This window comes from Schistocerca serialis, chromosome 4 (genome assembly GCF_023864345.2).
Source record: "Schistocerca serialis cubense isolate TAMUIC-IGC-003099 chromosome 4, iqSchSeri2.2, whole genome shotgun sequence".
NCBI lineage: Eukaryota > Metazoa > Arthropoda > Insecta > Orthoptera > Acrididae > Schistocerca > Schistocerca serialis.
In genome coordinates, this window is record NC_064641.1 from 550,646,094 (window position 1) to 550,662,163 (window position 16,070).

The 16,070-nt window shown below is 41.3% G+C and overlaps 1 protein-coding gene across 1 annotated transcript in view; it reads right to left on the reverse strand.

Moving 5' to 3' along the window:
* Positions 1-1,620: 1,620 nt before the first annotated feature.
* LOC126474604 (cytochrome P450 4C1-like) overlaps positions 1,621-16,070 on the reverse strand; it is a 179,295-nt gene continuing 164,845 nt past the window's right edge. Inside the window, exon 5 of the mRNA XM_050102080.1 lies at positions 1,621-2,079. Coding sequence (XP_049958037.1) covers positions 1,621-2,079 — 459 coding nt within the window. The remainder of the gene's footprint in view (positions 2,080-16,070) is intronic.

Sequence of the window (16,070 nt, forward strand, 5' to 3'; positions counted from 1 at the left end):
CCCTACTTTTAGTTTGTTTACTTTAATAGGCATTGTTCCGTCTAAACAAATATACATAGTTATTATAAGTACTATTAAAATCTGTTTACTGCCTAAAAATAAGAGCCTCTAACTACCAATCCATTCTATGAAAACCGCACATTAATAATACTTTCAATTCCCGCAATATTTATGAAGCAAGTTCCTGAAAGTGACTTATGTAAAGGAATTTTTCTTAACAAGACATATTATATGTGCCCTGAATGTCATTACAGACGTATATGCTGTGTACAGTGTTCGAAGAAGAATTACTAATGAATCAAGTATGAACTTAAGTAAAATAACTAAACATTTTCGAAACGATTTAAAGGTATAGTAGATACTATAGCCTTATTTAAATTAGGTAGCATCTGAAGCTGGTGGCAGGAAGTTAGAGCGCTATCGCGACAGTTACTATCTGTCTACTGTCATCAGTGTTCTCCGCTCTTTGCGCTGATCGAAAACTACTTTAAAATCTACTACAAAAATCGCGTCAAAAATTTTAAAATTCACATATGGTTCTCCATAGTGCGTCTAACCATGTCATAAATTTGTGTTTAGTGTCGATTAGGAAAAGGGGTAAATTACTTTTTTCGAAACGAATGAAATTTTACCGACCGGGAGACAATTTGAAACTTTCCAGGACGTACATGTAAAACTATTGAACTCACTGACTTACTTTGTTTTGATTGATTACAAACCTACCTCGTTCACCAACAGATTTTACGAAGTTGCGTAGCGTTTTCCATTTGCTATTTATAAGATTCGTGAAACAGTATTTATTTTTGCGCTTCTGTCAACTCAGGTAGGAAGTCTAAGCCTCGATGTCTTATAAAAATTACGTAAAAAGTTGCATATGGTATAGATCGTTATAGTGCCTCTAGGTATGTCAAAATCTGTTCATAAGTTACTTATGGCCGGAGCTATATTTAAAAAAAATTAGATGTTATTTTCGTTTCCCAAAACGTTTCCTGCTTCAGTACTGGAAGACACAAGTCTTTGCGCATTTGAAGTGGCTGTGTAGTAGGAGCCTACCGTACCAACCACGTATCGGTGTATTACTGGCCGTAATAAAATGGCTCTGAGCACTATGGGACTCAGCTTCTGAGCATCAGTCCCCTAAAAATCTAACTAACCTAAGGACATCACACACATCCATACCCGAGGCAGGATTCGAACCTGCGACCGTAGTAGTCGCGCGGTTCCAGACTGTAGCGCCTAGAACCGCTCGACCACCCCGGCCGGCGCTGGCGGTAACAGTCCAGTCCACCAGCTGTCAGATGCCAACTACTTTAAATCGGATTCCATAATGCAGTGTGACAGAATTAGCTCATATCCCCACATCATAATCATTGTTATTATGAAATCTTCTCCGGTGATTAGCCGGGCGGTGGCGTCGCCTTCTCGCAACTTTTCGATGTGTTTCGTACCTATCATCTTCAAGCAAAGACGATGGTTACGAAACTTAGCGAAACGTTGCGATAAGGCGACTCCACCACTAGTATGATCACCCGAGAAGATTTCGCATTTAGATTATGCCGAGAAAGCCAGATATCACTTGTAATTATTGTTACTGTACACAGCATTCTGTATGACACAATGTCATGTATTTACAGCGTGTGGAACAGAATTCGCTGGTTGGTCGCTCCGGGGGATGCAGATGATACGGAACCCAGTGACTGGCGACCCACTTACGGAGAGCTCCACCTGTTCCAGCTCCTCCCTACTGGAACCGGGAAATACCCGGAACCGACGGAGGACGGCCGCGAGCACTGTCTTCATTTCCAGGAAGGCATAGCGGCCGCCAACGCACTTGCGGGAGCCGGCGCCGAACGGCAGGTAGCTGCCGGGTGGTAGCGAGCGAGCGCTGCCCCCTTCGAGGAAGCGGCCCGGATCGAACTTGTCAGGATCGGGGAAGTTGTCCGGCCGGCGGTGGAGCAGGATGAGGGACACGAGCACGAGGCTGTCACGTGGTATCACGTACCCAGTTCCTTCCAGCTGAATGTCTTCCTCGGTGCTCACCGGCGGATTTGGTATTGCAGGATACAGACGCAGCGTCTCCTGGAGCAAATATCACATTCCTTACTTTATTAAAAACTATTTGGGCTTCCCGCAGCGTCAGGTGGTTAAAATCGTACGAGCTTTAGACCGACCACCCCTTGGCCATTGTATAGTGGTAAACGATTTTCGCGTCGCCGTAGCCTCGCCGATATACACTTGTCAAAATATTATGACCAACTGCTTAATAGCTTGTTTGTACGTCTTTGGAAAGAAATTCATCACTGATTCTACGTGTAGGGATACGACAGTTTGTTGGTAGGTTTGTGGAGATATGTGGCATTAGATGTCTACTCACAGGTCATGCAATTCCCATAAATAAAGGGTCACTGATTTGCGTATGCTATGATCGCGCCTGATAGCGCCCCAGATGGGTTTCATAGTATTTACGTCAGGCGAGTTTGGTCACCAAAACAGCAACGAGAGTTCAGTTTAATGCTCCTCCATTCACTGTAGCACGTTTCCGAGATACGGACAATTATGCTGCTGAAAGATAACATCGCCCTCGAGGCATATCTTCGATTACTACTACAGGTCACAAGCATGCTCATGAGAATGTCTCACACAGTATAATATTTCTCCCAACAGCCTGCGTCAGTGGCGCGCTGAACATTTCGGGTCGCCTCGCTGACGGCGTTTGTGACGACGACCAGCTACCTAGTGTAGCGAAAATGCAGTTCACCCGAAGAGACAACAAGTTTCCACTGATCAACGGTCGAATTCCGATGATTCCGTAGCCAGCACAATCGTGACTGACAAATTCGTTGGGTCAACATGTGAATACGTGTGGGTGGTCGGCTGCAGCGCTATATGTACAACAATGTACGATGGACGGTGTGCTCTGAAACACTCATGTGTGTACGAGCATTGTGCTCTTTCGGCAGAGATGCCTCACATCACCATTTATCTTACTTTACAGAGCAGACAAGCCTCCGAGACCACTTTCTTGGAGACCGTGGATGTCCAGCCATTTAGCACCTAATAGTAGGTCCACTGTCCTTCTACATCTATCCGTAGATGCTCATGACAGCAGCACCTGAACATTCGACCCGTTTTCGAGATACTTGTTCACAGGATCTACGTAATAGTAATCTTCCCTTTGTCAAAGTCTCTTATCTCAATGAATTTCCATATTTTCAGCCCATATCTACGCTAGGCTGATCCCCCGATCGTGTCTGCTCCGCTTATATACCTTCGTTACCGCATCACGTGTGCGCAGCGCAACAAGGCGCTGCGGTGGGCAGTGGTCATAATGTTTTGGCTGATCGGTGCATTGCCACGTTCGCTCACTGTAACGTTACTGTTGATCGCTTCTTCGACAAATATGGTAATGTCTTAGTTCCGCTTTCATCGTTCCCGCAGCAGCAATGACCAGAGAGAGCTCGGTCTGAAGCTCGTGGAATTTTAATCGCTGGAAATCCAAGGAGATTTTTTAATTCACATCGTTGCTCACATTTTACTATACATCTCGCTACTCTCAACTACCAGGCTGCTTACATCATCAGTGTTCAATTTAAAATGAAAAATGTGGTCTTCTTGCTAGTGGAGTCTTATTTGTACACATCGTACTAAACAGAATTATAGACGATTAGTTTCAGCAATTTAAATTGGCATCTTCAGATCATCTATGTACACTCTTTGACATAAAACTTGACCGGCGGCCGGCCGCTTCAGAGGCTAAGTCCGCGCCGATCGCGACATGGGACAAAAAAACTGGCCAACTCGCTAATTCTCTAAGTCCGGTTATCTGCACAATCTGGCAACACTGTAGACTGCGGCACTTCCTGGAGGAAAACTTGTCCCATGATAGAGAAACTCTAGTCTGATTACGCCTGTGGTCTAGCGGTAGCGTGCGTTGTTTCTGTTCTTAATGTCAGTGGATCGAGAGCAGCTGGCATAAAATATTTTTATAGCCTCTTCTGTCTGAATGCTGAAGACGTGAATGTAATGGTAGCGCAGATTCAATCTATTTCGCTTTGTGACACACCGATATCAAAATTTTATCCAGTAACGATTTTGCGGCAGATTTCCTGCAGACTGTCCTCCTCTGGACACCGTATGCGGCAAAGCTCCGGGATCCATTTGCTGGCTACTGGCAGCGGCCGTGGCGACAGCAGCGGCGCTGCACTCCCCCGTTCTTTATCGAAAGCGCCTGCTGCCGCTCATCGCTTTTGATGATTTAAAACGCTTTATTATTAAATGTTGCTCCACAGAAAATTTCTACAATTTCCATTCACGCTCAAAAGCAACGGAGACAGACGCCCTGATTAGTAGGCGGGTATTATATTACATTAATCGGCAAGAGCTGAGTATGGCCCGAAATTAATTTTATAGACTGGGACGAAATTAAACCACCTCACTACATTCGATGAATTTATAAATGCTTCATACCTCGTTTCTTTTCCTTTCAAACTCAATTATTTGTGCAACTTTTGGTCAATGTTTGGATGTTTTCGTCAAGCCAGAGTGAGCGTCTGTGGTGTAAAGTGTATTACAGTTCTTGTTTCATTCCTTATGGTAAGTCTATGCGATAAACTGTGTGAATACCTTGCAATGCATGCTCTGTAGCAGTGCAGGAACACTGCACATTTGGAGTTCCATGTATGGGTTCATGAAGTATTTATTGTTGATCGGGAGTGATAGTTAAGGTCATCAGATTTAAACCAGAAAAATTTGTCGTTTTGAAGGTTTCAGAGAACGGAAAGGAATTGCTAACGCCGGTGTTAGAAAACGTCTACAGTTAAATGCTATTGCAAAAATTTAGAAGAAGGGAACTACATTAATGAACATGTGCACTTCATAAACAACCTTCTGACATGTTAGACCTATATGACGAACAAAGCTCAAATTTATATCGTTGACAGTCGGTTTGAATCTTTTCAGGGTCTATTTTACAGTGAAGCACCTTGGAATTCGCAAAGCAGAAATCCATGATATTAACTTAATTTACTAAGTCGAAATCGGACGAAGATTGATGTTTAAAGGCATTCTTCAGATTTCGCATAAGAAATTTTTACTAGCAGTTTGCAACTCCATTAATTAAAATGGAAAATAAAAGGTTGTACTCAGCGGCTTCTACCGTGATTCGAACTGCTATGTCTTATAGTACAAGCACTGCAACGCACAAGGCAACCTCTGAGCTAACGACACACTGGCGGCCAGAGGCGGAATATAGTCACTGCGATGTTGCCTGAGCCTCAAAACGCAACCTTAAACACACGAACAGAGGAGGTGGAGATTACTGTTTTAACGTCCCGTCGACAACGATGTCATTAGAGACGGAGCACAAGCTCGGATTAGGGAAGGATGGGGAAGGAAATCGGCCGTGCCCTTCCTAAGGAACCATCCCGGCATTTGCCTGAAGCGATTTAGGGAAATCATTGAAAACCTAAATCAGGATGGCCGGGCGCGGGATTGCACCGTCGTCCTCCCGAATGCACACACAAACAGGTGTTACTTATGTGAAGAACGCCGTTCTTGGAGTCCAGAAATTAAATATACTTTCTAATTGTGTGATCTTGCAGTGGATTATATCGTACGAGTCTTCGATGTGGAAAACGAATGTCAAGTGAATTTAGCGAGGTAACGCCGACCTACACCCGGAAGTAAATGCACTATCAGAGTGTTGACAAATACTTGCTTCGACGCTGCCATTTCTAGGCTCTCTGACGAGGCAGCTCTTCAGCGAAATGCTTGCCGTGATTCTCCGATACGGTTCTTCAGAGTGGAGACGCGCGCGCACGTTTGGTTTTTATGCGGCGTTCTCCCCTGATGGTTTCTGACGTCGCCTTCTGGGCTATGTATACATATGAGACATTAAATTATCATTAATCCAGAATGATACAAGTTTCAGCTTCCGGCGTGGAAGAAGGCTGTTGACGCCGACATTATATCATTTCAACGTAGGGAAAGCAAAACGGATCATTCAATGTTTCTCATTCAACATAAAGCATATGAGATAATTTTCCGTAACGTTCATAATCATCTAAAAATACAAACGAAGTAAAAATACACCGGAAGCTTATTCGAATTGAATATAACGCTTTGCACCTCGATGTCGAATTTGTCCACTTGCAATCTTTTGCAGCATACACATAGAATGTCATGATTACCACGAGAATGAAGAAATATGTTGGTAAGGATGGAAGCAAGAAGAGACGCAGTCAACACATACTCTATTCCTCATGGCATTCATTTCATTTGACACGTAAGAAGAGGTAAAGCGGGAATTTACTTTCGTTAACACGAAAGATATGCCGCACATATTGATAACGAGGAAGTCTGCGTCTTCATACGTTTCCTCCTTGAAATCTGTATGCTCTTTTATATACTAAGTAGCCCGATCATTGTTTCAGTAATGTTACCCTCTTGTTTGACCCCGTAACGATGAACAGATTCCAAATGCATGTCTCCCTTCCTGGGTTGTTTTTTGTGTTTTATTGCTTGGAATTCCTGAAGCAGACCATTGTGCCTTCCCCCCTCGTGGGTTAGGTCTCAAAACTAAACCGCTTTGTATCCAATGGCATAATTTATTCAGACAGCATCAGCATAAGACTATCAAACAAAGCCTTCCATTTACAGTTGCAGCACTCTAACCAGCACTGACTAAAGTGTAATCCACGGTCATGGTCCTAAATTACCAGCTGTCTGCTACTGTGGCAAAGTCCGTACTACACTGTCGATTCCGCAGCACCATTTTATCTGGTAACACTGTGTAGTTGCACAGTTGTGCTACCAGGTCTGTCCTCACACTGTCAACTTTATGTATCTCACTTCTCCTGTAGCGTAGATCACGAGGAGCCGAAGTAAATGAGTGTATTCTGCATGACGTAACATTCAGTATTCCCTTCTTTCATAGCCACTCTTCATGTGCATCGATACCAAATAGGAATGCGAAAACTCTTGCGAGTGAGAGAATGACAATAACAATCGTAACAAGAACAAGCAAATAATGAATGATGTTTATTCCAACGCAGAACGAGAATGGCTTTAAATAGAAAAATCTGTATCTATATCTATATCCATATCTATTGATCTTTGAGTTGGCACAATGCAAATATATTCTTAGCATTTAGTTACTGAATTTAGTTCTGGATGTTTGCAGAGAAAAGGAAAAGTCGGTACTTCTCGCTAGTGTAATATAATGTGAACCAGCAACTACCCTTTCCTTAGAACACGACTCAAGCAGGTCCTCAAGTAGGTAGCAAGGCACTGCTGCATTCTGTTCCCTGACATTGCTCTGATGACGATTAATGCAGATAGTTCCGATTATGAAATACAAAACGTATTGCAGGTTAGTTCCTAGGATAGTAACAATAAATTTGCGTTGTAGACGGCACATGAACGTGACGACTATCCATATTACTCATCAATATAAAAAGACAATATTTAGGGAATTTAGCAGGATTACTCAAAATGAATTCTGAAATTGGGTGACTGACTGCACAGGTGCTAAACGTCGTCAAGAGTATACGATGTCCTAATCGCATTAGGAATATGAAGATCGTCTTCGACAGCTCGCAACTTTCACATTGCTATCTCCACCCTACTCCAGACAGCCCTCGGTGGAGTTGCACGACGTTGCCGATGTTATGGAAGGCCTTCAAACGACAACAGAACACATATTGAAAAATACAAGCGAATTCTCTTGCAGCGTAAGCTTATTGTAACTAATCTAAAACTTATTGGAGAGGAACATTGTCCTATTCAAAAAAAGTAAAATGTTACACACTGTTGACGTCAAACGGACATTATCTATGTCCTGTCTTGTGTCCTACTCATCTATAATATCAAGTGTACTATGAAAATGATTATATATAATGGATGATAGGGTAATGCATTGATACCAGATGGTGGGGGCCGGCCGGTGTGGCCGTGCGGTTCTAGGCGCTTCAGTCTGGAACCGCGTGACCGCTACGGTCGCAGGTTCGAATCCTGCCTCGGGCATGGATGTGAGTGATGTCCTTAGGTTAGTTAGGTTTAAGTAGTTCTAAGTTCTAGGGGACTGATGACCTTAGAAGTTAAGTCCCATAGTGCTCAGAGCCATTTGAACCATTTGAACTATTTAACACAAAATGACATTAAAAATTAAAGTTATTCACGAGCAGCTAGTTGAGAATATGTATGAACATTAAATGACACGACGAACTGAAATAATATGACGAAGAGTTCAGCGCTCACTGGGAATAGAGCCCCACACATATCGTTGTTGACTACACACAAAGAGACGTCAGCTACCGAATTTTTCTCCACCAGCTGCTCAGAATAGCATCTTGAACTTACAGTCATCTCGCAAATAGTTCTGTGTCTCACTGGGAGTTAATAACGTCAGATATCGTTAGTATTGACAACGAATGAAAATACATTAAAAATCAAAATTATTATCCACCAGCAGATAGGTGTTCTCATGATAGAGCTTGATAATACATAATTAAATCTTAAGTGCCCGGCCAGGATTCGATCCCATTCACGCGTAATATGTGAAGTTGTTGAGGAATCTGCAGTTTTGAACAAACAACAAATTGTAGCCGAGCTGTATTGCCACGAAGGGATCAAATTCCGCGTTAAGGGCGGTCTGAGTTGCATTCCCAGTTTAGAACCAATTTTATCGACATACAGAAGCTCAAATAAAAGATGGAATAAGTGTCCTGTGACCATACATAGCGTTTGTGTCGTCACTTGAAATAAATAACTAGTATAAGAAAGGTTACTGGTGATAGAGTTTCTACATGTCGCCACTCCAGACTTTATTGTGGTTCAACCTACCGCCTACTTGGTAAAGAAGGAATATCATCTTTAATGTGAATTTTCAGACCACGCAGCCATTATATCTCCTCACTTGGTGTAGCCAGGAGAGAATGGAATCTGTCTCTCCCTATCTAAACTCATTGACGGAAGTGGGAATCGAACCCAGACCAGAGGTATAACAACCTACCATCCGTCCAACAGACCACGAAATCCTCTTCTCTGCGAGTCATTTTTCTATCGTAACGCAGTTGCGCCACACTGGATGAGAATTCTGACACACAGGCTCCCTGTAGTAATTTGCAGCATGTTCAGTTAATTCATTTACTTGGTTGACCGAATCACCATGAACTAGCTGCCTCGGCTACCCAGTGCATACATTCGACTATTTTGTAATCACAGAAATAAAATCACGTAACTGCCACCTACACACAACTGCCAACAGTGTAGGATGCAGAAGTTTAAATAGGAAGTGTTCCTTTCCACTTGAGCTATTCTATTGCGCTATCTGTTACTAGAAAACGTCGTTCAGTCCAAAAGAAAAGCTGTAACTGTTTGTCTCTCAGAAGTCAAGACCTGGCCATATGCATAATCTGACAGTGCTGTGGAATCCAAAAGTTCTGGAGGAATAGTTACCGAGCTCTGGAGCTGCTGTAGCTACGTGTCAGCTTGTAGCATAGATAAGATGTCGCGAGTTCGAATACATTCAGTGCTACATTTTTTAAAACGCAATTCTGCTCTCTGCTGAAGGTATCAATCTAATGGAACTTTGAACATAATTCCCTTCACTTCTCAACCCAAAGTAGTCGCATGTGGAAAAAGGGCTAACTACTGTGACATTTTGTTCTATTCAGGTTTAATAGACAGCAGGCAGCAGATGCATCTCGAAGATGTGCAGGGAGAGCGCATCGTGCCATAATATGTCAGAAAAGTATTTTCTATATTAGCCGTCGTGTGGTAGTGATATTTTATTCTTCTTCAAACTTTGTTTGACAGCTTTAACTCAGAACAAGTTTTCTACATGCATGTAATCAATAAACTGCATGTGCATTGTCAGACTGTCATAGGTAACATCTGAGAATTCGCATATATCGTTGATGATTAATTTCTCTCTCATGTTTACTATTGTTTTAACAACACTAAAGGAAACCTTACGAAAATTGTGCACTGTATTATAAGAAATGAAATAAAACTAACCATGGTAACCTTACGACGAAAGTATCTGTAAACAAGCATGCCTCTATCGACACGAATTAGTAAAATACTACTCACTTAGATTTTGATTGGGTCTGTGTTTAATTGGTATGCTGTGTCATACTCAAGAGGTATGCAAATGTGGCATTTCATAAATATAGTTACGTATTCCTAGAAACCCAAAATTCGCTTGTCAGCAGCAGAAAGAGGCCTTACCTGTTGTGCAGCATTGTAAGTTTTTCAACATTGCACTATGAGCTGAAAGCATTTTCTTGCGATTTCCTTATTGATGTTTGATCTGACTGCTTGTAGCTCTTTCACAGAAGGGATAAAAACATTACAGTCAGTGAGACCGGAACTGCGAACCGTGACAGACGCTTTTTCACAGCTCAGCACGTTACCACAGAGCTGGCGAGGAGGTATGGCTCTTAGCTTCCTATTACGAGGGCAATAGTAACTAGAACTCGTAAACCGCTATTTGAATGTCGAGATTAGTTGCGGTTTCCACCTGCAACGACTTTCCTGGGCTGGAAACCGTAAATTTTCAATCTTTTGTTACCCTGCAAGCGTTAATACCTCGGATTATTCAATGGAAATGACAGGTAAAATCAAGTGAACTTTGAGGCTTAATTCCGTGCACACCAGGAAGTAACTCGTCGATCACAGAGTTGCCAAACATACGTTGCCTTGTTGCCAAATCTCAGTTACAGTACCAGCAGGAGGAAGACGAACCGATGTGATCCTACAGCGGTCTGGGAAGTGACCATAGCTGGTGTCTCCAAGTCACGACTGCTACGGCCTGGAATACGTAATGCGTCTGATTCGCTTTCTGTAACTAGGTTTAGGGACTGGAGCGTAGTTACTAATAATACTCAGAACTGACTGCAAACTGAGCATCATAAATCAGTAACTCTCATTGTTGTTTTTATATTTCTTTCGTAAGTGTACTCAAAACTAAGAAAGTCATTCACAGGCGTTTTCGTGCCTCGCCGATAGTCGAGCACAACATACAAATAAAAATAAAAAAGAATGTGTGTGTGTGTGTGTGTGTGTGTTTGTGTGTGAGAGAGAGAGAGAGAGAAATAAAAAGCAATGAGAGAGAGTGTAAAAAATTGTTGTAAAGAAATTGAATCAAGGTATTTAAAGAAATCTTTCATTAAAATGACACGTTCCATATCATTACGAAATGTCGTATTCATGATCTATGGAACAAGAGTTAATCTAATGTAATCTAATCTAATCTAATCACATCTTATTGATGATTAGCCATGAAGAGTCACGAATTACCGAAATTTTGGCCAATACCAGTAACCAAATCTAAACTTGAAAATAAAAGACGACAATTTTTGTAATAAACCGTGACTCCTATCAAGACCGTTTCGTCCCTGTTATCGAACCACGAAAGATGTCTGATATACCTCCATTCTGAAGTAACAAAGTGTGCATGCATTTAAAGATGAAGTGCATGATGTGAAGTTCTGTGACGGAGATACGAACCCAACACGTAATCCGATTGTTAACTAAGAAAAATCAAATGTTACGTATCGGTTTTTCTTACGAGCCGCTAGGTGTCTGAATCTAAAATAAGGATACAAACTTTTGTGCCTAAGCGACAATCGAACTGCACACCTACCGTGCATCCACGAATATAGCTTAAGTTTCAGTTGCTTACTCATGAACAGTAAGATGTGTGCGTGTTTGACCAGAAATAACGACACCTGTTGCCATTGTTGGAAACACATGAACAGACATTGAAATTGCGCGTTAATTTTCACTAGCAGGTGGGTGTGCACTTGATAAAGCTAGGAATGAAATTATGAATATTTTTGTACTGGTTCAGGTTTCAGACCCACATACTTACCTTTGGAGGAGACCTAGAGAAGATTGCAGTCTTGGGAAAAGGAACGAAATGACTGAACTATACTGTTCCGAGAGATTCAGATCCTCGAAAGAGGAGATACGAATTCGAATCACAGTCCAGCACCAAATTTTTAAACGTCTCTAGTTCAATCAAGTACAAGTAAAATAAGAGCCCTGTCCCTTTAAACGGCTATCGGTTCATCAAATAAAATAAAATTTTCTAATGTAAGTAAGCTTACTGGCGACTGTATTTCTGTTTACCATGACTTCCGCTGTGTCATTTCCCAACGTAAACCGGCTCTGCCCAGTTGGTAATGAAGGAACGTGATGTTTAATGCGGATTCTGGATTATAACGTCTTTCTCTTGAGGTTACCAGAGGTAAAATAAATCTGTTTGTGCCTCTTAAAAGTAAATGCCTGAACCCACGCATTGCACCTGTGATAGCTCGTTCCACATTCCATTGTGGCCACATTACCCAGCCCCAAGAGTGTGCTGTAACGGATGATGTGCTTAGCTTACAAAATTAGTCACGGTGGAAAAAATGCGAGTCTATTAAATGGTCGAGTAGAAGCAAGCTTCTGACGCAGAGATTATGCTATTCTCATGTCATCAGGATGTAAAGACTCTTCTAGGCATCATAGGCTGGATGTGAAGCCATTTTGATTTTTCACAAATTCAGCAAATTTCTTAGTTCGAGAAAATCCACTGGGAAGTGTGAAGTTGCCGGATAATTCGATTATTACTGTTATTATTAATATCATTTTATTCATACCGCTGCTGTAACACAAGTGCTTGAACATCATTTAATGCCTTTTGGTCACTATAGATGTAGTTTCCCATGAACAGGTTCTTTCCCTGTCTACGGAATCCTTTTCATGTTAATATCAAACACCAGCAATTACTCGTAGATTACTTTAAAACTAAAGTAATTGACGAAGACGTTACTTGGTAACAAAAACGCAATGCCGTTCTTCACTTACTTTCGCCTAGAAATGGCTATCGAGTACTGACAAACCAAAAGGCAAGAGATCTTACTGCCTTCCGATATACGTTGCTGTTAGTTCTTCCACATGATTTGGTCGACATGACCTGTTTCAAGTTGTGTATGACAGACAGTGTTTTAGAAAATCTATTGTTTCCCTTTGAAATAAACAGAAGTATTTTCATTCTAAGCTGCCCAAGTACAAAATTTTCGCAATATTAGTTCAAATTTAATATTCGCTTCTATAATGTAGGAAAGTATTTCACAGTCGCAAAACTCGCATCCGAAACGTTGACCTTACACTTAGTCGCTGACTATAAATTCTAGCTCAGAGTGACACCAGTTTAAATAACCTAATGTAGTGAAGACTGTTTGCCAGTGCTCTTTCTCACCGGAAAATACGCAATTCACTCATTTGGCTCCATAAGTACACTGTAACAGTAATTTCTGTGTGAAATTTGTCAGTAAGCTTTTGCCTTCCAACCGGCAAAATACGGCAGAGTACGGCCGGTAAACAATTCACAAACCACGATTTAGTGCCAATAAGACGATTTCTTTAAACATTGTCGAAGCTGAGGGAATTTAGTTTCTGCTTAAATCGTCTTAAGCAGCAACAATCACAGATATCTCAAATAGGAAAAAGCTGAATATCCAGGTACGAAGGTTGTAAAACAAACTTCCCACAGTTTGTGTCAGGTTGATCTTTTCGTCTGATAACACTGCTTAAGTATTTTGTCTAAGAGGTATCACAAGTAGTATCCTTGTAGCTGTGGGAATCTTTGGTTGAAAACGAGTTTAACACCAATGGGTACAGTGCTGCTAAATTTCCACAATTATTATCAACCTAAGTCTGAGTTCACCCACAAACTGAAGCATATTTATAATATTGGAGCTAGACTGTGTATCCTTGTCTTTCTTGAGTGGTCATTGGAAGGCGTTTACACACACGTATACAATACTATGAATACTTCGAACGCTATGGTTAACGTTGCTCTCATAAACTACTTTTTTTTTAATTCTTCTGGGTCTTCAGCGTGCAATATGTGTTGTAGATACAGTCTCAGACCAAAAAATTGACCGCCGAGTAGTTCACGTAAGGTGGACAATACAGTCGTGCTCCTCTCAGAATTCTATGTCTGGCAATATGCTCGATCTAGCAACATGTAGACTACGGCACTTCCCAGAGGAAGTCTTGACTCCAGTCTTAGTACATAACTCTTGACTACGACCGTAGTCTTGAGGTAAAACGCGAGACCAGCTAATATGATATTGTAGATTCGCTTGAATTACACTCATAGCTTCAGCACCGAGAGGAAAGGGGCGATAAATATTTTGTCGATATGTGCTTTCGGTCGCCAGACGTCATATTAGCTGGTCTCGCGTTTTACCTGAAGACTACGGTCGTGTTCCAGCAGCGGTTTGAATAAAATGATAGTAATAATAACAGTAATAATCGAATTATCCGGCAACTTCACACTTCCCAGTGGATTTTCTCGAACTAAGAAATTTGCTGAATTTGTGAAAAATCAAAATGGCTTCACATCCAGCCTATGATGCCTAGAAGAGTCTTTACATCCTGATGACATGAGAATAGCATAATCTCTGCGTCAGAAGCTTGCTTGTACTCGACCATTTAATATACTCGCATTTTTTCCACCGTGACTAATTTTGTAAGCTAAGCACATCATCCGTTACAGCACACTCTTGGGGCTGGGTAATGTGGCCACAATGGAATGTGGAACGAGCTATCACAGGTGCAATGCGTGGGTTCAGGCATTTACTTTTAAGAGGCACAAACAGATTTATTTTACCTCTGGTAACCTCAAGAGAAAGACGTTATAATCCAGAATCCGCATTAAACATCACGTTCCTTCATTACCAACTGGGCAGAGCCGGTTTACGTTGGGAAATGACACAGCGGAAGTCATGGTAAACAGAAATACAGTCGCCAGTAAGCTTACTTACATTAGAAAATTTTATTTTATTTGATGAACCGATAGCCGTTTAAAGGGACAGGGCTCTTATTTTACTTGTACTTGATTGAACTAGAGACGTTTAAAAATTTGGTGCTGGACTGTGATTCGAATTCGTATCTCCTCTTTCGAGGATCTGAATCTCTCGGAACAGTATAGTTCAGTCATTTCGTTCCTTTTCCCAAGACTGCAATCTTCTCTAGGTCTCCTCCAAAGGTAAGTATGTGGGTCTGAAACCTGAACCAGTACAAAAATATTCATAATTTCATTCCTAGCTTTATCAAGTGCACACCCACCTGCTAGTGAAAATTAACGCGCAATTTCAATGTCTGTTCATGTGTTTCCAACAATGGCAACAGGTGTCGTTATTTCTGGTCAAACACGCACACATCTTACTGTTCATGAGTAAGCAACTGAAACTTAAGCTATATTCGTGGATGCACGGTAGGTGTGCAGTTCGATTGTCGCTTAGGCACAAAAGTTTGTATCCTTATTTTAGATTCAGACACCTAGCGGCTCGTAAGAAAAACCGATACGTAACATTTGATTTTTCTTAGTTAACAATCGGATTACGTGTTGGGTTCGTATCTCCGTCACAGAACTTCACATCATGCACTTCATCTTTAAATGCATGCACACTTTGTTACTTCAGAATGGAGGTATATCAGACATCTTTCGTGGTTCGATAACAGGGACGAAAGGGTCTTGATAGGAGTCACGGTTTATTACAAAAATTGTCGTCTTTTATTTTCAAGTTTAGATTTGGTTACTGGTATTGGCCAAAATTTCGGTAATTCATGACTCTTCATGGCTAATCATCAATAAGATGTGATTAGATTAGATTAGATTACATTAGATTAACTCTTGTTCCATAGATCATGAATACGACATTTCGTAATGATATGGAACGTGTCATTTTAATGAAAGATTTCTTTAAATACCTTGATTCAATTTCTTTACAACAATTTTTTACACTCTCTCTCATTGCTTTTTATTTCTCTCTCTCTCTCTCTCACACACAAACACACACACACACACACACACACATTCTTTTTTATTTTTATTTGTATGTTGTGCTCGACTATCGGCGAGGCACGAAAACGCCTGTGAATGACTTTCTTAGTTTTGAGTACACTTACGAAAGAAATATAAAAACAACAATGAGAGTTACTGATTTATGATGCTCAGTTTGCAGTCAGTTCTGAGTATTATTAGTAACTACGCTCCAGTCCCTAAACCT